The 27,987-nt window shown below is 43.4% G+C and overlaps 1 protein-coding gene across 8 annotated transcripts in view; it reads right to left on the bottom strand.

Moving 5' to 3' along the window:
- Window positions 1–27,987, bottom strand: part of ctnna2 (catenin (cadherin-associated protein), alpha 2) — a 1,471,852-nt gene that overhangs the window by 185,000 nt on the left and 1,258,865 nt on the right. For 7 of the 8 annotated variants that reach the window (XM_041198108.1, XM_041198115.1, XM_041198099.1 and 4 more), the window contains one exon: window positions 10,025–10,206. In XM_041198108.1, the coding sequence (XP_041054042.1) occupies window positions 10,025–10,206 (182 nt within the window). Of the gene's footprint in view, window positions 1–9,681; window positions 9,685–10,024; window positions 10,207–27,987 lie in introns of all 8 variants that reach the window. The other variant, XM_041198125.1, reaches the window with a different exon arrangement.

Here is a 27,987-nt window from a genome sequence, read left to right as displayed (position 1 = left end):
AACTGTCTCACATAAAAATGATTAAGTCATTACAGAAATACCAAAACTCATCGCTGTTACTGATACACTGAACATCAAAAGTTGGGCAGTATCTGTCACAACAGCTTTCGAGGCATTTCTGTTAGCAAGCAGTGTAAAGAGGTATAACAGTGGGGACAGCTTCAAGGCTGTCATCTTGTTAAGCTAACTGTCACTATTCTGACAGTTTAGTGAAGATCTTTATTAGACCCATACTGCCAACTGGGCTGCCAATCAAACTGCATGGAGGAGGGAGGGAGGAACTCATTATTTTAGGAATAGTTGCCTAATGCAATGATAGTCACTCTGGTTCCATTTTCTTTTCCCTATGCCATTTGTGACAACTCAGTATTTCAACAAACTTCCATGGTAACTGTCAAAACTGATAAGGGCTGCCTTTCATAATGGGGAGCTTTCTCTGCAGCGAGAACTGTAACAGCAGGACATAAGAAAAGTGAAGCATGAGAAAAGCCAATTGAAGCTCATTCATCCAGGATGCTCACGTTTGCAATTCACCAGCCAACCGCATTTCACTTTTTTGTCTCTACTATCCCTCACCACATTACTTTGTCACTCTGAGTAAAGGATAATATCCATTCACATTTCCCTGAATGAAATTTAGCTTTTGAATGTATTTAAAGCATGGTTTGACACTCCAGTGCAATGCTGTGCTGTCAGGTGTATTGTCCTTTAAGAGGCTCAGGTGGATGTTAAGAATCCTGAGGAACTACTGGAAGAAAAACAGGGATTTCTCACAGCATCAGCCAACATTCCTCCTCATCCAACACCACCACAAAAAAAAAACACATTAGCCGCTCATTCGTCATATTAATGCTTTTGGAATTTTGCATTATACAAAATAGTTGCTGCATTTCCCCACATAATAATGTTCACTATACTTCAAAATAATTAACTTTTGGGAAACTAGAGAAATACATGAAGGTGAAAGAAATAGGAAGATATGCCAATAGGATAAAATGAAGAAAGGTGGAGGGAAGTTTTTGTGGAGCATAAACACCAGCATGGATCAGTTGGAACAAATAGTCTGTTTCTGTGCTGTTCCTTCTATGTTATTCTGTGTAACTATATAATAACGTACCTCACCAGCACTTCGACACCTCAACTGTTGCTAAATTATCTGACTGCCTCTCTGACAAGTAAAAGCAGAAATTTCCTCCAATTAAACACAGGGAAGACTAAGTCATTGGCTAGGATCTTTAGGTCAGTGAGCGGGGGCGGGGCCCGCTCGCCGACAAGTAAAATGACACAGGGTGACGTCAGGCGGAACTCCCGATGTCACCCCGCGTCATTTCAATTTTCAGGTCGGCGGGGGTGCAGCCAAATCAGCTGTGCACCAATTGAGGCCATTTAAAAAGTAATTGAAGTACTTAATACTTAATCCCAACTTTAAGGCGGGATGAGGTGTCATGAGGGTTTTTAAAATTTTAATCAATGTCTGCTTTAAAGAGATGGACATAAGTGGGGACATGTCACGGAAATGTTATTTTTGTCCTTGCACCATTTTTAAATTTGGCGTCGATTTCCCTGAGGCAGCGCTTAGCCTCAGGGAGATGAGTACGTTCTTTCGTGCGCATGTGCATTCTTGGCTGAGGGAATTCCCCCCTATCCGCACAGGGAGCGCATAGCGCTTCCTGGCAGGCGTCATGTTGGGCGGGCCTTAATTGGCCAGCCCACATAAAATGGCGGCACACCCCCCGATTGGGGGCGCCGATCAGAGGCGTGCCCGCCTGTGCCCACTCCTGCACTTTCCACCCCAACGGGGGAAAAATTCTTCCCATTATTTTCAATTCCCACTCCAAACTCCATTCCCTGTTGACTGACTCCATCCCTCTCCCTGGCAATTGTCTGAGAATAAACCAGTCTGTTTGCAACTTCCAGAAGATCGTCCAATTTCTTCCTTGTTTCAGCTCATCTGCTGCTGAAACCCTCATTTATGTCTTTCTTAGCTCTAGGTTTGACTATTCAAATGTAATCCTGGCTTGTTTCCCACATTCTACCACCCATAAACTTGAGGTTTTCCAAAACTCTGCTGCCTGTGTCTTAACTTGCACCTGCGTTCTCTGATCTACCTTGGATTCTGGTCAAGCAATGTCTTGATTTTAAAAGTGTCATCCTTCTTTTCAAATCCTTCTCTTTCTCTCTGATCTCCTTCAGCTCCACAACTCTCCGAGATATCTGCATTCACCTAAGACTGGCTTCTTGAGAAACTATGATTTTGATCACTCGAACACTGTTGGCCACGGCTTCCACTGCCTGCACCCCAAGCTTTGGAAATCTTTCCCTGAAACCTCTCCGCCGCTTTACCTCACTTTCCTCCTTTAAGATCCTTCTTAAAGCCCAGCTCTTTGACCAAGCTCTTGGTCATCTGACCTAATATGTCCTTATGTGGCTCAGTGTCATATTTAGTTTTATAATTCTCTTTTTTAAGCACTTTAAGATGTTTTATTTTGTAAATATCACTTGTTGTACTTCACTGTATGTGAAGCTCTTTGATATAGGATGAAGCATATCACAACACTAAGCTTTTTATTAGCCATCACACCACACCCACCTCCCCCTCCCCAATTCCCCACCGCCCCATTGATATGCGCACCACTGTCCTGGAAGAGAAGAGTTCCGGGATTTTTTAAACAATATGCCGCATTGCTAGGACATGAAATTCTCCACCAGAAATAGTGAGGGGAAAATAATCTGTGTACACTTTTAAAATAGAAGTAGGCAAATATTTGAAAATAAAATTAAAAAGATATAGGAAATGCAGGGACTAAGGGGTTAGTGCCATCGCAGAGGTAACATAAGTAGAATGGTAACACTGCATGATTCTATCTTGAGAGCAACGTTAAACAGAATGGAGAGGAGAGCTTTGGGGACAGTGGGTTAAATTGTGTAATACGGGGAACGCGAACCCAACCGGTCATGCAGGCGAAGGCAGGGGATATCAGGGTGGTGAAGTAAAATGTTTAATTAACATATTTAAAATGGACAATTAGGCACCTGATTTAAAATTTACTTGTTGTTCTCCTAGGGGGTTAGGAAACGCAGCAGTGGAACAGAGGCAGGAGCTGCCAGCCCAGAATTTTTTTTGGCTGTTTCAGCAATCTAGCAGGATCTGAGCAGCAAGAATTAAGGTTGACAGGACTTCCGGGTTTTCCAACCATTCTCAGCTTCACCCTCATCCTCCCCTCCTCCCACTAAATATCGGGGCCTTCACGTTGAATATTACCATGTTCGTGCTACAGATTTTAACTCCTGAAAAACAGTTCAGATATACCACACATATGGAATGTTAGTGAAAGGACTTGCAATTTTGCACTTTGATTACAATACAAATACTTTGTACGACATGATACAAAAATAAAAACAGAAAATGCTGGAAAAACTCAGCAAGTAGGGCAGCGTCTGTGGAGAGAGAAACAGAATTAACGTTTCGAGTCCGTATGATCCTTCTTCAGAGCTCTTAATTTCAGATTTCTAGCTTCCGCAGTATTTATTTTTCACGATACAAAAATAATTTGATAAGGAAACAACAGGATTCTGAACAAGTACAGCAAAATAAAACAATGAAATATTAATGAAAATTCAGCTTAGAGTTTGCTCTATTGATTACAATCTAAAAATATCACAGATTTTGCTGCTCACATCTAAAGCATGGTGCATCTACTAGAAAATGGGTTTCAAAGCCAGGTACATTTCTGTAACATCAGGTTTGAGGGGTTATGGAAATAAAAGAGAAGTGTGCTAATCTAACCCCTCAAACCTGACGTTACAGAAATGTACCTGGCCAAAAGTGTTTCTTTTCTTTCTGCTAGATGAAAGAGGCCACAAGTGCAAGGAGCTCATGGACTTCTTTGTCATTGAAATAGTCCTAACCAAAGTTACAATACCCAGCACATAACAGCCATTGCTGAGTGTATCACACAGTACAGGTGTATAACAACCTCTGTATAGTCCATACAGCATGTATGCAATATAACATATTTGTTATAATGCAATACCCTTTAATAGTTAAGTTTCCATAATGAATTAGAATATCTTGGGCCAGATTTTCCCTTTCGAGGCAGGAAGCAGGAACTGGGAAGTGGCAGTGATCACAGTTCGCGGTCCCACCTCCATCGCCAGTTTGCCTGGAGGGGGATTTTCATGGGGTTGGGATCCTAATGACCCATCAGATGGGTCTGCCACCCGATTAGTGGTTGGGGGTGGAGGGGTAGGAATGCAGGTGGGAAGCAGGTCACAATCTGGCCCGAATCAGCAGCCGTGCAGTCTTAAAGAAAATCTTCATCTTCATCAAAGTAACAAGGGCAAAATGGAAAGCTGAGACCTGGGATAGGGTAGGGAAAGGTTGGTGAGTAAAATTTCCTTGCTGCTCAGTAGTTTTTCTTTTGTCCAAACTTGCAGCTCTTTCAATCAAACTGTTTCAGCACTGCCGCCCCTGTTCCCACCAGTATAGAGCTGGTCAGCTTCACAGAGCTCCTACCAGCCACTCGCCCCCATGAAAATCTTGGCGAATTCAAGAAGCCATCTCTTAATGAGCTTCCTAATGACCTCAACACACCCAATTAACAATGTGGGTGCCTTCACTTTCCCATCCAGCCCCTTCTCTCCCCACTTCCCCAAGAAAGTCAGCAGAGTCAGGAACAGAGCTGCAGTCCCGCCGCAGGCCGCTAGCACCATTCTTTTGCTTCCCTACCTCCATTTCGGCCCAGTTCTGGAGGGGAAAATCTGGACATTTCAGTCCTTAATTTCATCTTCATTATAGTGATGGCTTTCAAAGTAATTGAGATTCTGAAGTACTACAGTGAACACAATTTTTAAAAATTCATTCATGGGATGTGGGAATCGCTGGCTGGGCCAGCATTTATTGCCCATCCATAATGGCTCTTGAGAAGGTGGTAGTGAACTGCCTTCTTGAACCACTACAGTCCCTGTGGTGCAGGTACACCCACAGTGCTGTTAGGGAGGGAGTTCCAGGATTTTGACCCAATAAAAGTATAATATGTCTTTTCTTGGACTCGAACTCAAGTTCTGTCGAAGGGTCATGAGGACTCGAAACGTCAACTCTTTTCTTCTCCGCCGATGCTGCCAGACCTGCTGAGTTTTTCCAGGTAATTCTGTTTTTGAAAAGTATAACCGTCTCAACCTACAATTATTAAAACATCTGCTGAGATAATTACAAGAACAGGTGGAGTAACATTCAATTTTCAGAGGGCAACTAAGAAATAAAATAGTGTAACCTGACCAAGTAATGATGAGCCTTGTATGATTACAGCTAAAACTAGGAAATATGTAAGGTAAAAGGTGTTCTCAAAAATTCTCCTCCCCACACCAAGGCCACATTCTCAGCCAATGACTGAACGAAGGACAGCACTCCAATATACAGCACCACTGAATGATCGCCTGTGCCCACAATTGATCCAGTGCCCATCTTGTACGTTGAAACTTGAGAGCATTTAACTTGCTGAAATCATTCTAGCCAATTCTGTATCCATGGCTATGATATTCCTGTAATTTTTGTTACTGTATTCTCTGATATGTCTGTGATTATCACTGTGTAAGGTATCTTCCCCTGTGTGATACCTTTACTCCTCTGGCAATGTAGATCAATACACCACTACTTCCTGTGTTCCAAATCCCTTGAGTTCCTGAAATTCCACTAAAAAGAGAAAGCATTGTTTGTTAAAATCCTGATTTGATGCATCTTACGTGAGCACCATTTTGTCACTGCAGCAATATAGCAAAACATCTGCTGACTGCAAATAATCAAAGGCCACATACTGAAAATATTTTGATGAATTTTCTGTAGATTTTGTCCGACTGTCTCCTCCATTGGCACAAGGCTAAAGTGGTTAACTAGGTGCTAAGTTCTGTTTCTGTTTTCAATTTTATTTTTGTTCAGTACTCATGCCTTTGCAAATAGGAAATCTCCATCTCGGCCTCCTCCAGAGGTCCCCGGCATCACAGATGCCAGTCTTCAGCCACTCCATGTGATACCAAGAAATGGCTGAAGGCTCTGAATACTGAAAAAGGCTATGGGCCCTGACAATACTCTGGCAATAGTACTGAAGACTTGTGCTCCAGGACCTGTTGCACCCCTAGCCAAGCTGTTCCAGTACAGCTACAACACTGGCATCTACCCAGCTATGTGGAAAATTGCCCAGGGATGTTCGTTACACAAAAAGCAGGGCAAATCCAATCTGGCCAATTACCGCCCCATCAGTCTACTCCCCATCAGCAGTAAAGTAATGGAAGGGGTCATTAACAGCGCTATCAAGCGGCACTTGCTTAGCAATAACCTATTTACTGACACCCAGTTTGGGTTCTGCCAGGGCCAATCAGCACTTGACCTCATTACAGCCTTGGTTCAAACATGGACAAAAGAGCTGAACTCCCGAGGTGAGGTGAGAGTGACTGCCCTTGAATTCAAGGCCACATTTGACTGAGTGTAGGATCAAGGAGCCCGAGCAAAACTGGAGTCAGTCAATAGGAATCAGGAGCAAAACTCTCCACTGGTTGGAGTCGTACCTGGCAGATGGTTGTGGTTGTTGGAGGTCAATCACCTCAGCTCCACGACATCACTGCAGAAGTTCCTTGGGGTAGTGTCCTCAGCCAAACCATCTTCAGCTGCTTCATCAATGACCTTCCTTCCATCATAAGGTCAGAAGTGGGATTGTTCACTGATGATTGCACAATGTTCAGCACCATTTGTGACTCCTCATATTTTGGAGCAGGCCATGTTCAAATGGAGCAAGGCCTGGACAATACCTAGGTTTGGGCTGACAAGTTGGCAAGTAACATTTGCGCCACACAAGTGCCAGGAAATGGCCAAGTCCAACAAGAGATAATCCAATGGCATTCAATGGCATTACCATCACTGAATCCCCCACTATCAACAACCTCGGGGTTACCATTGACCAGAAACTGAGCTGGACTAGTCATATAAATACTGTGGCTACAAGAGCAAGTCAGAGGCTGGGAATCGTACAATGAGTAACTCATCTCCTGACTCCCCAAAGCCTGTCCACCACCTACAAGGCACAAGTCAGGAGTATGATGGAATACTCCCCACTTGCCTGGATGAGTGCAGCTCCCACAACACTCATGAATTTTGGCACCATCCAGGACAAAGGAGCCTACTTGGTTGGCCCACTTCCACAAACATTCACTTTCTCCAACACTGATGCACAATAGCAGCAGTGTGTACCATCTACAGGATGCACTGTAGGAATTCACCAAACTCCTTAGACAGCACCTTCCAAACCCACGACCACTACTACTTGGAGGACAAGGGCAGTAGGTAGATGTGAACACTACCACCTGGAAGTCCCTCTCCAAGTCACTCACTATCCTGACTTGAAAATGTATCATTGTTCCTTCACTGTTACTGGGTCAAAAACCTGGAACTCCCTTTCTCACAGCATTTTGAATGTAACTAGGCCACGTGGATTGCAGTGGTTCAAGAAGGCGGCTCACCACCATCTTCTCAATGGGAAAATAGGGATGGGCAATTAATGCTGGCCTAGCCATTGAAGCTCTCATCCTGTGAATGAATGAAAAAAAGGCTATTCAGCCGCTCAAGCCTGTTTCAAGATTCAGTTAGATCATGGCTGCTTTGTACCTCAACTCCATTTACCCACTTTAATCCATATCTCTTGATACTATTCCTCCTCCTTTAGGTACCATGCCCTAAGAGGCCATTGGCAGCAATGGACTTCCATTGGACTGTCCATGATTATACTTGGCAAAATATTACAGTGGTTTGCCATTGCCTTCTCTAGTATGGCTGAGCAGGAAACTCTCCTGCTGTTTACTATTGGAAGGATTTACAGACTGGCAATCAACCTGTTTGGTCGCACTGTGAACACACCTTCTACGGCCATCAAGTCCTGATGCGGGGTTTGAAACACAAGATCTCCCTTTGATACCCTTACCCAAAGAAAATCTTGTGATCTCAGCCTTAAAAGCTTGGTGCATGTTCAGCAGCCACTGCCTCATGACAGAGACAACTACAGGTACACAAAGGGTTATTGCATATGAAAATAGGAGACATATATATGTCTTGCATGTTGTCGACAGTTTTTATTTAGGTGTGTCACAGTGACTGATAAAGGAATCACTGGAGGCTGTTTGTTAAAGTTAAGTTTTATCTTTTTTAACTTACCTTATTTTGGAATCGGGAGAAGCAGTCCTGCTCCTCCAGGCTTCACATTAAATCCATTCCCCATTGCTGTTCACCCTCTTCTAATTGCCTCCCCCTCTCAGACTCTGCTGAGGACTTTGGTTTCTGGCCAAGCTGGCCAAAAGCACTGCCAACTGCACCCCATTTCCCCATCCTACAAACAGCATGCTCTCTCTGGGGCAACAACCGACTCCAGCTGTTTACTTGTAGAGAGCAATTAAAGCCGGCAGAACAATCTGTCATGATCCTGATGCTGGTCTCATTTGGCATGTGTGTAGCCCAGGATTGCGGCCCAATTCTGGCAGAATTCAATTTCTAGTCCTGGATCACTGATGCCCGTGTAGATATTGGCCAACATTGCTCAAGCACATTCCTGGGGAAGGGGAAGGTGTACTCTTTACACAACGACTGAGTATTTCCTCAGCGCTTCTCTTATTCTCTTCTTCTGCTGCCAACATCTTGGCCCCTGATATTGACAGGGACGGATTTTTCGAGTGGGAAATGCAGGCGAATTGTGCTCAGGAAACCCTGGAGACTGGGTTTCGCCATATGCTGTAAATTACTGACTCTGCAAGCTGGGAGCACAGAGCACAGAGTGGGCCACACCCTCATGCAACTAGCCTGCAGCAGCTGGTGGGTGATTTGGGTGGGCAAATCCGATCCCAGAGTTGGATTCAATCCCTGATCCCAGGGAGTAATCCGGGGGTCCAATCCCTGACACTTTGGATGGGGAGGTGGGGTTCTGGTGGGTGGTGTGGGGTGTGAAGCCAGAGAAGCAGGTAAGCTTTGATGAGAGGGGTGGGGAGGGTGGGAAAGGATGGGCAGAAGGGAATGCTCTGCTCCTGCTGGCCCACAAGCAGTGCTATAAGGGCACTTATGCTTTCCCCAATGCTGTTCTTGCCTCCCTTTGGCTGCCAGGTTTCCTGAGACTTGTGAAACCGGCTAGCCAGCGTTAAACCTGTAGATAGATTAAATCTGATGCCCTCAGCTTCATTAAAACATTTAAATTGCAAACCTGCCTCCTGGAAGCAGGTTAGAAAAGGAAAAAAAAAGACTTGCATTGATATTGTGTCTTTCATGACCACAGGACATCCTCAGTGAGGTGCTTTTGAAGTGTAGTCAATATTGCAATGCGGGAGACACGGTAGTCAATTCGAATGCAGCAAGCTCTCAGAAATAGCAACGTGATCATGACCAGATAATCTGTTTCTGTGGCGTTGATTGAGGTATTGGCCAGGGCAAGAGGGATCACTCACAGTCTCTTCTTCAAAGTAGTACCATGGATTCTTTTACGCACACCTGAGAGGGAAGGTGGGACCTCGGTTTAATGTCTAATCCAAAAGATGGCACCTATGACAGTGCAGCACTCTTTCAGTACTGCGAGTGTCAGACTTGAATTTTTCTGTCCCCGTTCCTGGAGTGGGACTTGATCCATCAATTTTCTGTGTCAGAGGTGAGAGCGCTACCGACTGTGAGGCAAGGCTGACACTCAGGAGGTGGGTTGGGGTCGGGTTTGAGATTAAGATTTTTACATCTCACTCAACTCGAACCCACCCATTTTTGAGGGTTAAAATTCAGCCCTGACTAGGGTACAGTTGATACATTCACTTTGTTAATTGCAACAAAAACATTGGCTCCTTCTGTTACTCGGTAAAAATGGCCATTTAACACATACCTCGGCAAGTGGAAGTAGTATCCTATACTCAAGATGTCTTTTCAGTAATACTGAGAGCATTTGGCTCTGCTTGGTGCATGTTGGGTACATTCAGGTTATTAACTGTGACCAATGCATTGCCTACATTCTCTTACCTGGTGAAATCGGTCATTTCCATCATAATCATACACATCTGCTTGGCCAGCACAATGATGTCATTGCCGCTGTCATCCCACTTTGCCACCTCAGCATCCAGCTTGTTTTTCTCCTGGTGGAAGCTCTCCACTTGCTCGGCAATCTTTGCCTTTTCCTCTTGGGGCAGCTGAGCCATGATGGCCTGCACCGGAGGTGGAAAAAAAAAAATCACAAATAAAAATCAGCATTGATAGCTTTCAAATCTGTTCCAACTCATGCAAAGCTTGTATTCAAAATTTCTCCACACAATACTGAGCTGCTCAAAAATCACCTTTGCGACGTCTTTCGACAAGATCCTGTCTGACCTTTTTCGTGGATGTAAAAGATTCCACTATTCAAAGAAGAACAAGGAGTTCTTTCCTGTGGCCAAAATCCATCTCTCAACCAATGTCAATAACAATAGACTATTTGGTCATTTATCTCACGGTTGATTGTTGGAGATCGCTGTGCACAGATTGTGTTTCCTATACTACAACTGTGACTGCACATCAAAAAGCGCTTTGTTAACCAAAAAGTGCTTTGGGATGACCTGGGGTCACGAAAAGCACCATATTAATGCAACTTTTCTATCATTCTTTTACAATTCTGTCTTTGATATTAAGGGAAGATCTGTTGATGGCAGAAATGAGGAAATTACATTTCTGACCTGTAAGTGTGAGCTGAGAAGGGTGGCTACTGAAGGCTGAATGAAATAGTGGCAAAGGGTGGGGGAGAATTACTTTATTCCTGAAGATGTGGAGCAAAAATCATCTCCCAGGTATTGTTGAATCTGTCCAGCAGCATGTAAATTCATCAATAAACGGAGACACCGGATCCAAAAATTCCCTTTCCTCTCCAGCTGAGTTGACAACCTTTACAGAGAAAACACAAATCTATAGGCTGGATTTTACAGAGGATCAGGTGGGATGGCGGTGGGCGGCAAAGCGCCTTTAAATTTGCAGCTGTGACCAATTCCCTGTTCACGGCAATACTCCTCTGTCACATGGTGCCCTGGCATAGACTCCGATTGGGAATGGAGCCCCCACCTACGCACCACTAATTGGCCACATTCCTGACTGGCGCCTGTCAATTGGCTGTCTGTTGTTTGATTCAGCAAGCCAAGGCAGTGGGGTGGGAGCATGTGGACCACTCACTTTCCATTCCGTCTACCTCACCCTGCCAAATACTGAAATAATTCAGCCCATATCCCCTTTGTAAAACCCATATACCTGCCTGAAATGACAATGTGTTTATATTCACATCATATAACCTGGAGGCCATTAATATCACAAAAGGATTTGTTAAAATATTTGGGCTGTTTTCCTAGTCCGACCTTCTTCCACTTTTTGTGATATTAATGGCCTCCAGATTATATGATGTGAAAATAAACACAATGACCTGTCCCCTGCAACCTCCTCATCCCCAAATCACTATGAAAGCACTATGGTCTTAATCAGTAAGGCATGTATTCAACTTATTTCTTCATGCTCAATGCATCTCTCTGACCTCATTATCTACTGGCCTCCCAGCTCATCCCCAGTTTGTCTTGATTTATGTACTCTTGTTTCCTTCTTCAGCCTCTGGACTAAGTAACTCCTCACCCTTGACGTTTGCAGTCTTCATCTCAACTATCCTTGTCCTCGCTGTTCAGAATTTGCTAACCTCCTACCCATCTAAACATCTCTATCTACATATACATATCTATTCTTTCCCTTTGGAAGTTCAACTCATCCGGGTGGCCCATGCACATCATCCTGGCTTGTAAATATATTGCTGTTCTTCCACCATTGCTGGATCAGAATCCAGGAATTCCCTCCATTACAGCACTTCACCTTCACTATTTGGACTGCAGCGGTTCAAGAAGGTGGCTCAAGGGCAATGAGAGATGCACAACGAATACTATCTTGCCAGCAATACCCACTTCCCATAAACAAATATGAAAAAAAACTCTTGTTATTTTGATGCACTTTCCACTAGAAACCTAACCATCTAGCTTATTTTCCTGGTGCCTCTGCTAACTCAAAGTGGAAAATGTACCTTCTTCTGAAGCACTTTTAAAAATTGCCATCTGTACCCTTTACCTTAAAAAGAACACTGCCCTCAACACCTCCAATGATATCCTCCATGATTGTGACCATGGTGCACGATAGCTCTTCTTCCTCCTCAATATTTCTGCAACCTTTCATCTAGTCTTCCAGTGCCTGTTTCCAACTTGGAGGAGCTGCCCCCATATCCTTGGCTCCTCCTTTTCTTTGTGGCATGATCTGCGAGTCAACTTCCACATGGACATGATGACTTGATCTTCACCTTTCCAGCTCTTCACTGCTAATAATTGGGAAGGCTAAACTCATGATTTTGGCCCCTGCCACCAACTCCATATTGTTGCCAACTCCATCCCCTTCCCCCTCCACTGCCTTAGGTTGAACCAAACTAATTGCTTCAGCAGCATCCTATCTGATCCAAAGCTGAGTTTTCAATCCAACATCTTCTCTGTGCTTGACTCTTAACTGCTTCTAAAATGGCCTAGCAAGCCATTCAATTGCAGGTACATCACCCCTTCTCAAGGACAATTAGAGATATACAATAAATGCTGGCTTTGCCTGCAAGGCTCACACCCCAAGAACAATTAATAATAATAAAAAAGAAGGAATGCACAAGTCCACCTCTGGAATATTACCTGTCACTGATCTTACCTCAATTAATCTGCTTCGGAAATCCTCATCCATGCCTTTGTTACCTCCAATCTAGACTTTGCTCCCTTGGTTGGTCTCCAATCCTTCATCTCTCTAAACTTCTTCTCACCTAAAACTCTGTTATCCTATCCTATTCTATGTCATACTTGTTCATCTTGTACTGTTGTTCTTGTTAAGCTACATTGGCTCCCTGTGTCCCAATACAAATTTAAAATCCTCATCCTTGTATTTCAATCATACCGTGGATGTGCCCAGCTCTAAGTCTTTCATCTCCTATAAGTCAATATCCCCTCAAACGTTCTTGCGACTCCAGACAATTTTTGTATCCTCCACTTGTTTTCTCTCAATATTGGCAGCCTAGCTCTTCAGACACTTAGTCCTCCACATGTTGGAATTCCCTTCCTAAACCTCTAAACCCCTCAGTGCCTCGGATATTTCCCTATGTTAAAGGAGAAAGTCATCATTGACTTATATATATAAGGGAAGATGTTGGGCAAAACCTGCTTTGATCTGAATGTACCTGAAGGTGAAAGAGATAACATGCTCCCTTTATATTGCATTGCTTCTCCCACACTGACTTCAGTAACAATCACTTGGAGTTTTCTACCTTAGGTAATATAAATATATGTGAGCCCAGGATTAATACTGCACAAAATGCATCTATAAATTACCATTTAAAGCAGAGGTGACAATATGTTATATGCCAACAAGTTCGATTATCTGAAACACTACAAGTAACTATAATCTTATGCCCTATAAAAAATGTGTGAGGTTGACAAAGGATTTACAATATGCAGCTTACAGCCTGCAGGCAATCAAAACCAGAACTTTAACTAACAAATTGCGATAGTTTATGTAAGACTTAAAGATGGGTCTATAGTGTACTTGAACCTAGAAATCAGTGCTGGCAGCTTGGCATTCTTTTGCTAGATATTTTAATGATGGTATTAATTCATTTATTTTAAATGGGTTAACGCCTGCTAAAACCGCAGACAAGGAATGTCATATGAAGGTGTTAGCCTTCATCCATTAATATTGCAAATCCCAGGCTTCGGAGCTTTCTACAGCAGATGTGAGGATAACTATTATGGGATTCACTGAAACCCAATACTTAATTATTCAAAGTCACACTCACCCATCACGCCATTCCTCATTGATCTAAATTGGTTCCTAAAACCCAGATGTCTCATAAAGTTATAATTCTCATCTTTATGTTCAAATTTCTGCATTGCCTTAACCCTCCTCATCTCCAGCCTTATTCAATCACACAATGCCCACCCCACACCCACTGCCTCCTTCTAAGCAGCATTGCCAACAGTGCAGGATTGCCCTGGAGTCTCCAGAAATTAGAAATTATTTTCCTGGAAATTTTTCCAGGTCCCCTCTGGAAAAACAAATTGACCATCTTTTTAATTTTCTGGGCTCTTTGGAGGAAGAAAATTGGGTGATGAAATTGTTGAACTAGCTTGATTGGCACCCTATGTGTCACCAGTGAACATTGCCAGCATCTACAAGATACACTGCAGAAACTCATCAAGCCTCCTTAGACAGCACCTTCCAAACCCATGACATTTACCACCTAGAAGGACAAGGGCAGCAGATACATGGGAACACAATTAACTGCAAGTTCCCCTCCGAGTCATACACCATCTTGACTTGAAACTATATCCAAAATCCGGAACTCCCTTCCTAACAGCACTGTGGGTGTTCCTACACTACATGAGCTTCCGCGGTTCAAGAAAGCGCTCAACACTACCTTCTCAAGCCAATTAGGGATGGGCAATAAAGGTTTGTCTTGCCAGCAATGCTCACATCCCCCAAATGAATTTTAAAAAAGAGTTGGGAACTCTACCTCTGAACACAGCTCTGGGACTTCAGCTTCATGTACCCCTCCTTATAGCCCACTGTGCTTTAAACTACCTTTCTCCCACTCTCTGGAATGTCTTTTCTAAATCATCTGCCTCTCCAACTCCCTCTCCACCTGTAAAAACCCTTCTTAAAACCCACTACTTTGACCAAATTTATTACCCTTCTTTATATCGCCTGTCGATCACTGTGCAATTTTGTTATGCCACCATGAAGGACCTTGGAACGTTTCTCCATATTAAAGGCATTTTTATAAATGCATACTGCTAATGCATATTATTTCCACACTGTATAATTTACATTTGCTCAGCCTTTGAGACAACATTCATCACTGCTGATTGTTGCTCCATATATTTAGCATAATAAATGATACCAAACATGCAGGCTCCTGCAGAGGAGCTGGGATTACAGCATTAAATTAAATGAGACACATCTCTTGCATCTGACCTCACTTCTAATTTTCCTTTCTTACTTGAACAGTCTACTTTATTATATGTTTCACTGAACACACTAGTGGCTTCTTTCATGCAAATCTTCTCCAATGCAAATGGCAGGCTGCCACTCATGGTTGGGTAACCCGATTGAATAAGTATCATGTCAACCAGTTAGGATAAATCCTGGGTACATAATAGAAACTGACCTTCTGGCCCATCATGTTTATGCCATTACCGTGAGCCAACCTGACAGATCTTACTCGCCTGCTCATTCTTCGTAGTATTCAATGGGCAGGATTTCACGTTCGATGGTTGGGTGGGCGTGTGCCTGACCTGACTGGGTGTAAAATCACACGTGATGGCATTGGGCAAGCATCCCGACATCGTCGCACACTCTTGCGATCTTTCGGTCGGCGGATGCACGCGAGAGTTGGCAGCGCGCCCGCCGACAATTAAGAGACCTATTAACGCCCTTAAGCAATTAATTAATTAATACTTTTCACTACTTACAGCTGGCGGGTGGGCGACTAGGCCAGACGGCCTTGAATTTTTTACGAAGCATCATCTATGGGTGCGATGAGGTTTGCAACGGTGGGTAAAAAACACAAAAAACATTTTCCACTTCATTTTAAACCTGTCCCTCTTCATGTGACTGAGTCACATGTGAGGACATGTTTATTTAATTTATTAAATATTTATTTTCCTTTGTCCAAATCTTCAGCTCCCTGAGGCAGCATTCGGGGCCTGATAGCGGGCGGCGGTCTGTTTCATGGCCGCTCCGGGGCCCGCCCACCGCACCCGCCCAATGAACAGAAAATCCTGTCCAATATTTCTCTTTGTGAACCAACGCTCAACAGTCCCCATCACTTACATTCTTCCAGTTTATCCCAACAGCCACCTGTATTGGTCTTGAACAGTTGCTATTGTGTGGCTAGTTAGTGGTACTTTCACCTCTGTGTGAGAAGGTTGTAGGTTCAGGTCCCACATCAAAGGTTTGAACACACATTCCGAGTGCAGTCCTGAGGGAGTGCTGCACTGTTGGGGGTGCCATCTTTTGGATGAGACTTTAAACCAAGCCACGTGTGCCCCCTCAGGTGAATGCAAAGGATCCCATGGCACTGTGTTGAAGAATTGGATAGGTATAGGCAAATAAATGAAAATCATCATGGATTTGTTAAGGGCAAGTCATGTTTGATTAACCTCATCGAGTTTGTTGGTGAAGTAAGGGGCGGTTGATGTGTACAGGGATTTGTAAAAGATATTTTACGAAGTACCACAGAATAGATTTATCAGAAAACAGAAACCCAAGAGATTAAAGGGATAGTAGCAGCATGGGTATGAAATTGGCTAAGGGTCAGAAAGCAGAGAGCAATGGTGAATATTTTTCAGTTTGGATGGATGTATACTGTGGTGTTCCCCAGGGGTCAGTATTTGGGCCACTGCGCTTTTTGATGTATGTATTAAGGATCTCGACTTGAGAGCGCATGGGATAACTTCAAAATTTGCTGATGACATGAAATTCAGAAGTGCCGTAAACAATGAGGAGAATAGTAACAGAGTACAGGAGAACATTGACAAAATGTAAAATGGCGAGATATGGAAGATGAAATTTAATGCAGAGAAGTCTAAATTGACACATTTTGTCAGGAACAATGAGAGACAATATGAACTACATACATTAGCTAGGATTACATAGGATATATGGCACAGGCAGTGGCCGCTGGACCCAATGTTCCATTTGAGCCTCCTCCCATCTTTTCTCATCTAAATCTACCATGGGAAATATTTTTTTATTACTCAAATATGGCGTGTGAGCTTCACTGGCTGGGCCAGCATTTATTGCCCATCCCTAGTGGCCCTTGAGAAGGTGGTGGTGAGTTGACTTCTTGAACCGCTGCAGTCCATGTGGTGTAGTTACACCCACAGTGCTTTTAGGAAGGGAGTTCCAGGATGTTGACCCAGCAACAGTGAAGAACGGTGATATATTTCCAAGTCAGGAGGGTGGTTGACTTGGAGCGGTGGTGTTCCCATCTATCTGCTGCCCTTGTCCTTCTAGGTGGTAGTGGTTGTGGCTGCTACTATCCCTTTAATCTCTTGGGTTTCTGTTCAAAGGTGCTGTTGAAGGAGCCTTGATGAACTCCTGCAGTGCATCTTGTAGATGGTATACACTGCTGCTACTGTGCGTCAGTGGTGGAGGGAATGAATGTGGATGTGGTGCCAATCAAGTGGGCTGCTTTGTCCTGGATGGTGTCAAGCTTCTTGAGTGTTGTGGGAGCTGCACACATCCAGGCAAATGGGGAGTATTCCATCACACTCCTGACTTATGCATTGTACATGGTGGACAAGCTTTGGGGAGTCAGGTGGTGAGTTACTCATCGCACGATTCCTAGCCTCTGACCTGCGCTTGTAGCCACAGTGTTTATTTGGCTAGTCCAGTTCAGTTTCTGGTCAATGGTAGCCCCCAGGATGTTGATCGTGAGGGATTCAGTGATATTAATGCCACTGAACATCAAGGGGCGATGGTTGGATTCTCTGTTGTTTGAGATGGTCATTGCCTGGCACTTGTGTGGCACGAATGTTACTTGCCACTTATCAGCCCAAGCCTGGATATTGTCCAGGCCTTGCTGCATTTGGACGTGGACTGCTACAGTATCTGAGGAGTTGCAAATGGTGCTGGACATTGTACAATCATCAGCGAACATCCCCACTTCTGACCTTATGATGGAACGAAGGTCATTGATGAAACAGTTGAAGATGGTTCATCTGAGGGCACTACCCCAAGGAACCCCTGCAATGATGCCCTGGAGCTGAGATGACTGACCTCCAACAATCACAACCATCTTGCTTTGTGCTAGTTATGACTCTAACCAGTGGAGAGCTTTCCCCCTGATTCCCATTGACTCCAGAGCTCATTGATGCCACACTCAAGGTCAGTCACTCTCACCTCACCTCGGGAGTTTAGCTCTTTTGTCCATGTTTGAACCAAGGCTCTAATGAGGTCAGGAGCTGAGTGGCCTTGGTGGAACCCAAACTGGGCATCAGTAGGCAAGTGCCTCTTGATAGCATTGTTAATGACCGTGTCTATTACTTTACGGATGATTGACAGTAGACTGATGGGGCAGTAATTGGCTGGGATGGATTTGTCCTGTTTTCTGTGTACAGGATATACCTGGGCAATTATCCACATGGCCGGGTAGATGCCAGTGCTGCAGCTGTACTGGAACAACTTGTCTAGGGGCGTGGCAAGTTCTGGAGCACAGGTCCTCAGTCCTATTGCCAGAATATTGTCAGGGCCTATACATTTTGCACTATCTAGTGCCTTCAGCCATTTCTTGATATCATGTAGAGTGAAGCAAATTGTCTGAAGACTGGCATCTGTGACCTCAGGAGGAGGCCAAGATGGGTCATTCACTTGGCACTTGTAGCTGAAGATTGTAGTAAATGCTTTAGCCTTATCTTTTGCACAGATGTGCTTGGCTCCTCCATCATTGAGGATGGGGATATTTGTGGAGCCTCCTCCTCCGGTGACTTGTTTCACGACTGGATGTGCAGAACTGCAGAGCTTAGATCCAATCTGTTGGTTGTGGAATCACTTAGCTCTGCCTATCCCTTGCTGCTTATGCTGTTTGGCATGCAGGTAGTCCTGTTTTATAGCTTCACCAGGTTGACACCTCATTTTTAGGTATGCCTGGTGCTGCTCCTGGCATACCCTCCTGCACTCTTTATTGAACCAGGGTTGATCCCTTGGCTTCATGGTAATGGTAGAATAGGGGATATGCTGGGCTGTGAGATTACAGATTGTGTTTGAGTGCAATTCTGCTGCTGCTGATGGCTCACAGTGCCTCATGGATGCCCAGTCTTGAGTTGCTAGATATGTTCAAAATCTATCCCATTTAGCACGGTGGTAGTGCCACACAACACAATGGGGGGTATCCTCAATGTGAAGGTGGGACTTTGTCTCCACAATGACTGTGCGGTGGTCACTCCTACCGATACTGTCATGGACAGATGCATCTGTGGCAGGCAGGTTGTTGAGGATGAAGCCAAGTATGTTTTTCCCTCACCACCTCCCGCAGACCCAGTCTAGCAGCTTTGTCATTTAGGAGTCGGCCAGCTCAGTCAGTAGTGGTGCTATTGAGCCACCCTTGGTGATGGACTTTGAAGTCCCCCACCCAGAGTACATTCTGCACCCTTGCCACCCTCAACGCTTCCTCCAAGTGGTGTTCAACATGAAAGGGCACTGATTCATCAGCTGAGAGAGGGTGGTACGTGGTAATCAGCAGGAGGTTTCCTTGCCATGTTTGACCTGATGTCATGGGACTTCATGGGGTCTGGACGCAATGTTGAGGGCTCCCAGGGCAACATCCTCCCAACTGTATACCACGGTGCCGCCACCTCTGCTGGGACAGGACATACCCAGGGATGGTGATGGTGGTGTCTGGGACTTATGAACATTAGGGGCGTTATCTGTAAAATATGATTCCATGAGTATGACTATGTCAGGCTGTTGCTTGACTAGTCTGTGAGACAGCTCTCCCAATTTTGGCACTAGCCCCCACATGTTAGTAAGGAGTGCTTTGCAGGGTTGACAGGGCTGAGATTGCCATTATCATTTCCGGCACCCAGATTGATGGTAAAAGGGTTTCATTCCCTCTTTGTGACTTGGTAGCAGTTTGATGTGATTGACTGGCATGCTGGGCCATTTCAGAGTCAACCAGATAGCTGTGGGTATGGAGTCACATATAAGCTGGGCCAGGAAAGGATGACAGATATTCTTCCCTAGAGGGCATTAGTGAACCAGATGGGGTTTTTGCAACAATTGTTCCAGTCATCATTAGACTTTTAACTCCAAATTTTTATTGAATTCAAATTCCACCATCTGCCATGGCAGGATTTGAACCCAGATCATTTCCCTGGGTCTCTAGATTACTCATCCAGTGATAATACCACTACGCCATTGCCTCCCCTTAGGGCAGAATTTTATGTTCCCCTGCCAGCAGGTTATAGGTGAGGGGTGGCTGTACTCACTCTATCAAGACCTTTCATAATTCTGAATCAAAATGCTACAAATTAAAAGGGGGTGCAGGAACAGAGACACTGGGCTTTGGATGTACACAAATCTTTGATAGTGGCAGGACAAGTTGAGAAAGCTACAAAAAAACAGATGGGATCCTTGGATTTACATATAGAGGAATAGAATGCCAAAGAGAGGAAGTTATGTTAAACATTTATAAAACACTTGGTTGGCCTCTGCTGGGGTATTATGTTTAATTCTGGGCGCCATGTTTTAGGAAGGACATCGAAGGCCTTAGAAAGAATCCAGTTGAGGTTTAGTAGAATGGTAACAGGGATAGGGGACTTCAAATAGAGACTGAAGAAAATTTTCCATTTGAGCAAAGAAAGTGAGGAGGAGATTTGATAGAGTTTATTAAAACCATTCATGATTTTAAATGAGTACGTAAGAATAAATTGTTTCCAGTATCAGAAAGGTTGGTAACAAGGGGAAACAGGTTTAAGGCAAAAGGTACAGAAGTGACATGATAAAACATTTTTCCAAACAGCAAGTTGGTAAGATCTGGAATGCACTTCCTGAAAGGGTGGTGGAAGCAGGTTCAACAGAGACATTCAAAAGAGAATTGGGCAAATACTTGAAGGGAGAAAACAATACGGGACTAAATGGATAGCCCCATTAAAGATCTGGGGCAGGAATTTGAATTCAGTGTGTGGGCACAATCAGCAGGCCTGGGAACGGCCGGGGAACAGACCGCTGCTCGCGAATGGCCCTCAGCCGTGATTTCAAGCTGCACAAGCTCTCCTCTGGGAACACTTAACCTCATCTTTGTGAATTCCTGGAGACTCACTACTTGGATGAGCAAGTGAAGCTGCCCAAGAAGCTTGGAGATCACATCACCAACCTGAAGAGACTGGGAGCCCCTGAGAAAGGCATTGGAGAGTACCTGTTTCACAAGCTCACCCTGGGGGAGAGTGACTGAATCTAGAATCATTCTATACATGGTGGAAATGATGTGTGAGCAAATAATTCCAGTTCTGGAACTGGTGTGATTGGAAATAAAAATATTTATCTTGCAACTGATATCTTTGTGTAATTCAGAAGCTGATTTGATTATTTGAATCATGATTCAATTAACGGCCAGCCAGCGTAAAGCGCGCGCTGATATGATCAGCGCAGTCAGGGTGGGGGCGGGATGAGGGTGAGCATTGAAGTCAGCGGAGGTGCGGGGGAACACTCACAGAAAGCGCCCTGAACGCAGGGAACTGCCTCGGGGAGCTGAAGACTTCAAAAGTATCAAATAACTTTTTTAAATCCAGAAAAAACCGTCCACGGAACACAAGTAGTCTCCTGAGCATAAATATTATAAAAATTCTGTGCATAGACTTTTATTTTTTTTAAATTTAATAACGGAAACCTCAACCCAGCCTTGGATGAGGTTTCCTGAAAAATGCAAAGGCCGCCTGGCCAATTCGCCCACCCACCAACTGTAGCATTGGACGGGCAGTGAAAACTCCCAGTTAATTGCTCCGTTAATAGCCCTCTTAATTATTGGTGGGCACGCTTCTGAGTTTAGCGCGCACCCACCGATCGAAATATCGCACATGTGCGCAATGACATCAGGACACTCACACGCTATTTTACACTTGAGCACACACCCACCCGCTCAGTGAAAAATTCTGGCCCTGGTATACGCAGGATGGGTCAAATGGCCTCGTTCTGTGCTGCATCGTTCTAAGATTCTATGAAGAGCAATGCCGTCCTCTCCAGCATTCTGGCCAATATATATCCCTCAATCAATGTTGCTACAAAACAGATGATCTCCCACTGTTATTTGTGGGAAGTTGCTGCACCCCAATTGGCTGCCACATTTACTACGTTTAAAGTGGTAATTACATTTGAAAAGTACTTCACTTTCTGGAAGATGCTTTAATTGTCTGAGGTCATGAAAGATACTGTATTAATGCAAGGCTTTTCTTTCATTTTTAAAATAGGTGTCAATTACAAAGACATTGCTGCTGCTGGGCAGTTCAAGAAGTCACCTTCTATCCTGCCCCCATCCACTGCTATCCCCCCTCGTAAATTATTGTGTTGAATTATTAAATGATAATTTCAGAAAGACAATCACAAATGTGGCAGCAGCTGTTCCACAGCTTTGAACTTGACTAAGGTCTTTTTGTAGGTAGTTCTGAAAGACATCCCATCATCACATAGGCTGGACTTATCAAGAAAAATACTTTTGCTTTCAGCCAGAGAGGATTTTTAAAAAACATAATTGCAATATAAAACTGCTGGGGTCTTTTTTTCCTGGGTCTAAATGTATTTTTTTATGTTTCACAAGCACTTAACAGTGGCTTTTGATTCAAAGGTGCTTATGTGTGTCAGGATGTTTTCTGCTGGCCCATGGAACTTGATAGCTGGTTTGACATCGGTAATGGGGGAAGAGCTAGAATCTATTATTAGGGAAGTCATAACAGGTCACTTAGAAAATCATAGTATGTCTGGGCAGTGTCAACACGGAAAGGGAAATCATGTTTGACGAATTTGTCAGTTCTTTGCGATTTTAAGTCGCAGGGTTGATAAGGGGAACCAGTAGACGTAGCATATTTGGATTTTCAAAAAGCATTTGATAAGCTGCCAAACAAGAGGTTCTTACACAAAATTTGGGCGCATGGAATTGGGAGGAATATGTTAGCATGGATTGATGATTGGTTAATGGACAAAAACAGAGAGTAGGAATAAACAGGACATTTTTGGCTCGGCAGGGTGTTGGTAGGATACCACAGGGATCAGTGCTTGGGCCTCAGCTATTTATAATGTATATCATTGATATGGATGAGGGAAGAGATTGTAATGTGTCCAGGTTTACTGACGATGTAAAGCTAAATGGAAAATTAAGCTGTCGGAAGGTTGTAAAGGAATATAGACAGGTTAAGAGAATGGGCATGAATGTGGCAGATGTAATTTAATATGGAGAAGTGTGAAGTTATCCACTTTGATGGGAAAATGGAAAAGAAGGATATTTTATTGTGAGAGACTGAGAAACTTTGGTATTTAAGGGTCCTGGGTAATCTTGTATATAAACCACTGAGGGTCAATATGAAGTTACATCCAGTAATTAGAAAAGCAGATATTATGTTAGCTTTATTACAAGGGGATTCTAGTTTAAGAGTAAAGAGGTTTTACTAAAATTATATAGGGCCTTGGTGAGAGTACCTGAAGTACTGTGTACAGTTTTGGCCTCCTAACCTAAGGAAGGATATAACTTTATCAAAGGGGTGAAATGAAGGTTAATTAGACTGATTCCCTGCTTCTTTTTTTTTTTGAAGACCAAGATAAGATTTGCCACTTTCCAGTTCTCTGTTACAATTTTTCTTTCCACTGCATTCTGGAAAAGTACAATCAAACCCTCTGCTATCTTATAGATTCCCACGTCCCTAGAATTTTCTTTCCCTCAGGTATTTATCCAATTTCCTTTGGAAGGCTACTATTGAATCGATATCTACCACCCTATCAGGCAGTGTATTCCAAATCATGACGTGTAACAAAGTTTTTCCTCATGTACCTTTTTTTTTGTAAATCACCTTAAATATTTTCCTTCTTGTTGTCATCCCTTCTTTGATTTTCATTTGTCTGTTCTTACACTGATACTATAGTATATTTTGGACACTTTCTCCTAAATAGTCATCAACTGTTACAAATATGAAGTTAGTAAGATTGTTATGTATTGGGACTGCCTCTTTAAGTTAGGGTAAAATGGAGGAATAAAGGGGATCATGTGACCTTTCCAGAATTCTGTCTGACTCAAACTTGGGTGGCTTGGATGATAAAGGTTAAAGGGAGCCCTAGGTTGTCTTACTGGGATGAGGATGTGAGATATTCACACCTGTAAACAATGATCAGAGCAGCTATGCTGATGACAGATGGACTCCAAGTCCCACAGAAAGGTGTTAGAAATGTTGGATTTTGTAAATGGTTATACTTTAAACTGTCTATTGAATTCCAAGATTTGTGTTCTAAAGAATAGCTTATTAGCATTTCTACCTGGATATAGGGCCCATGTGATTCATGCTGCCTTGGAGGTGGGCTTTGAGAGGGGAAGGGTCCATAGCTAACCATTGTAGCATCAGGTTACAGGGTTTATCTTAAGATCTCCTGAACCTCACAAATGGGTCCATTTGTAAACATCTGACAGAGCAGAAAGAGAGTGAGAAAGAGAGTGAGATAAATAGACAGAGAGAGAGACAGAGGGGCCACCAGTCACTGAATGCAGGTGGGAGCTAACCCTCAGATTGAAGAGATGTAGTTTGTGTGGATTTAAATGATGCTGGAAGATTCGCCTAGATTTGGATAGAGGGATGATCTCCAAATGTTTAGTCATTTTGAAAGTTAAATGGGGAAACATTTCTGCAACTTAGAGTATCAGCTGCCTACTGAAATAGTGCTTAGTAAAGGTTGCTTTTAGTTTGTTTGTTACAGTAAAAGTCTTAAAATGTGAAATATTGTCCTTTTCACCAGTCACTGGAAATCCAAATATCTTTTTTTAAAGTTATCAGTCTCTATGGGAATCATAACACAACTATCAGATCATATGCACTATTACTAAGAACCAACTCCAGTCATGTTTCCTTCCTTGTTGGATTTTCAAAGTTGTGACTGAAAAAATAGGTCCAAACAGGCTGAAAGATAAATCTCCCTTTTCTCAACACTAACATTTTCCCATTCAGGCTTGGAAGACGCATTTATACATAACTCAGCTATATCCTATATCTCTCTGTCATGAAGCTACTCACTTTTAATTTTACCACAGCAACTTTCTCATTGCATCACAAAGCAGAATGCCTGCAGCCAATATGTAACATTCAGCACACCAAAAATAGGGAGTTTTTGGTAGGAAGTCAGGCCTAAGTTGATCAGCTTGTCAGGAAAAGTCTTTATATATGTGTTTTTATATTATTCCTTTCCTGCAGAATAAACATGTTTCTATTGTTCACTGTTCCCTCTATATATTAAACTATTGGCCTATAAATGCGTCTTCCAAGCCTGAATGGGAAAATGTTAGTGTTGAGAAAAGGGAGATTTATCTTTCTGTCGAAGGGTCATGAGGACTCGAAACGTCAACTCTTTTCTTCTCCGCCGATGCTGCCAGACCTGCTGAGTTTTTCCAGGTAATTCTGTTTTTGTTTTTATCTTTCAGCCTGTTTGGACCTATTTTTTCAGTCACAACTTTGAAAATCCAACAAGGAAGGAAACATGACTGGAGTTGGTTCTTAGTAATAGTGCATATGATCTGATAGTTGTGTTATGATTCCCATAGAGACTGATAACTTTAAAAAAAGATATTTGGATTTCCAGTGACTGGTGAAAACATAACTTCGTGTTAACATGGCCTTTCATTTTTAACTTGGAAACTCACATATAGATATAAGGGAAGTACGCCTCTGCAAGGGCTAGGAATCAGGATTTTGGAAATCTGTGATCAATGCAAAGTTAATTGGAAGAATGCAGCTTAATTGAAATTCTACCCATCTGCCAACTCATTGAAATATGTATCACATACTAATCTCGGCAGCCAGATAGTGGCAGAGATTGTTCCACACAGCCGCCAACTTTTGATGGTCTAAGATGTATGACGGGAAGATCTTTAAATTTGTTTCCCTGACTTAAATTGGCTATGGTTGCCAAATATTCAGAAGACTATTGCCATTTCTATCTCTCCTCCAGCTGTGCCTGTGCCTGTGATTGTTAACCAGTTTTCGAGGAATACTTATAGCTAGCAATATGAAGTGCTCCTGAAATAATGCAGCGTGGTTAGTCTTTTAGATCAATGACCCTTCATCAGTATGGGGCTGAACTTTTGTTCTGGGTTCACGATATCAGGATAATTTCTGAGTCCCAACCCTGCACAACATCTACGTCACACATATGCCCTGATTTTTGATTGAAAGGGCTAATTAGTGGCCATAGAGCCCCAGAAGCTTGAGAGTCAATAGTAGGGCCTGCAGCACTGGAGGACCTCCATCTTGTCGATGCACATAAGGTAAGGAGAGAGAGCACACCTCAAAATGACCACAGCTTTCCAAACCGTCCTTGTGATGACCTGTCACCATTTGTTGGTCCGGAGGGTGGGGAGATGTGCCCAAATTGTGAAATGGAGCATTGGCCCCACACCCCCTTCCTACATCTGCTGCCGTGCAGCCAGCTCCTTTCTCTGGTTGGGTTTCAGCCAAAGCGGGTTGGAGCAGTGCCCCCTTGACTTAATAGGCTCCTAACTTTCAGGAGAGTAGCCATCTCATCTCCAACCCAGCTTCTTGGCAAACCAGCATGCCAGCCAGAGGCAGAAAATTCCAAGCCTACGCACCTCAGGGGCCAACTCAGCAGCCGATTAAAAATTCAGGCCATCAATTCTATTTCTTCCTCAGCAGATGCTGCCTGTAATTTCTGTTTACATTAAAGAGTTTGAATTAAGCTCAAGAGGAAGTTGAAGGTCTGGTAAATGCAACAGTAGCTTTAACTGTTTCTCCCTTCAATAGGCAGGATGTATGGTGGTGTTTACAACTGCCCACATGGGATTTCTAGATCTCTGTTTTAATCATTGTAGGGAGGCCAGGGTCTCTCTACCTGGAGAACATGCAGAATGAGGAGGAAGATGAATTCCCACCTACAAACAGGTTGCTTTCTCAAACTGCATACAGTGGATACACCCACATCTCTAGAGTGATGGCCAAAGCCATGTGCCAAGGAATGCAGGATACTGAAGAGGGAGGTGCATTACTAAATGCAAAGCCAGCATTTATTGCCCAACCGAATCACCCTTGAAAAGGTGGTGGTGAGCCACCTTCTTGAACGGCTGCAGTCTACGATAGACAGACTTTTGAATTATAGGGGACTCAAGAGTAATGAGTAACAGGCAAGAAAGTGGAGTTGACGTCAAGATCTGATCTGCCATAATCTTATTGAATGGTGGAGCAGGCTTAAGGGGCCATATGGCCTGCTCCTGCTCCTATTTCTTATATTCTTATCTTTAAATGCCTCTGTAACATAGGGACACCCTCGGTGCTTTTAAGGGAGGGAGTGCCAGGATTTTGGCCCAGCAACAGGGAAGGAACGGTGATATAGTTTCAAGTCAGGATGGTGCATGACTTGGAGGGGAACTTGCAGGAGGCGGTGTTCCCATGTGCCTACTTGCCCTTGTCTTCTTGGTGGTGGAGGTTGCAGGTTTGGGAGGTGCTGTCAAAAAAGCTTTGGCAAATTGCTGCAGTGGAGTAGTTGCAAAGAGACCCTATCAGGCTCCTTTCCTTCAGGCTTGGCATTGTGTTGTAACACACACAGCTTAAAAGCATTCAGAGGCCCAGTAAGATGAAGAAGTAGGGGGGTTATAGATAAAGCACCACCTCTTCAAAAAAAAAATCTGTTGATATGTTGGACTGTCAGGCCCATATAAGTCAGCACCATCATCATCTAATGGTTCCGGTTTAATAAAGATTATGAAATATGTGTCATGGATTTTTACATTGATGCAAAATCAGCATTATAACTTGGGGATGAAGATGCTGAACTAACAGTTCGATATTTGGAAAGCAGTGTGAAATCACCTCAAGAAATTTGCTTCTAAATGTTGCAACTTTGCACCACCTGCAATGTTATTATAACCGGTCTGGACCGAGCTTTCAAAACTCCATTCTCAAACTGATTAGCGTTAGCAAAGAACTGATTGTCACATCAGCTGTTCAAATTGAAATAACAATGAACACAGGTGAACTGGTATGGTGAGAGTAGGGAGAAAAAAGGTAGAAAAGACTCATAAAAGGTTTTTTATCCGAATGTACACAGCATTCATAACAAGATGGATGAACTGATAGCACAAATAGAAATACATTAGTCTGATATGATAGCCAGGGACATGGTTGCAAAGTGACCACAGCTGGTACCTGAATAAT

This window comes from Carcharodon carcharias, chromosome 1, assembly GCF_017639515.1.
Source record: "Carcharodon carcharias isolate sCarCar2 chromosome 1, sCarCar2.pri, whole genome shotgun sequence".
NCBI classification, from domain to species: Eukaryota; Metazoa; Chordata; class Chondrichthyes; order Lamniformes; family Lamnidae; genus Carcharodon; species Carcharodon carcharias.
This window is presented reverse-complemented; position numbering and strand designations above follow the sequence as displayed.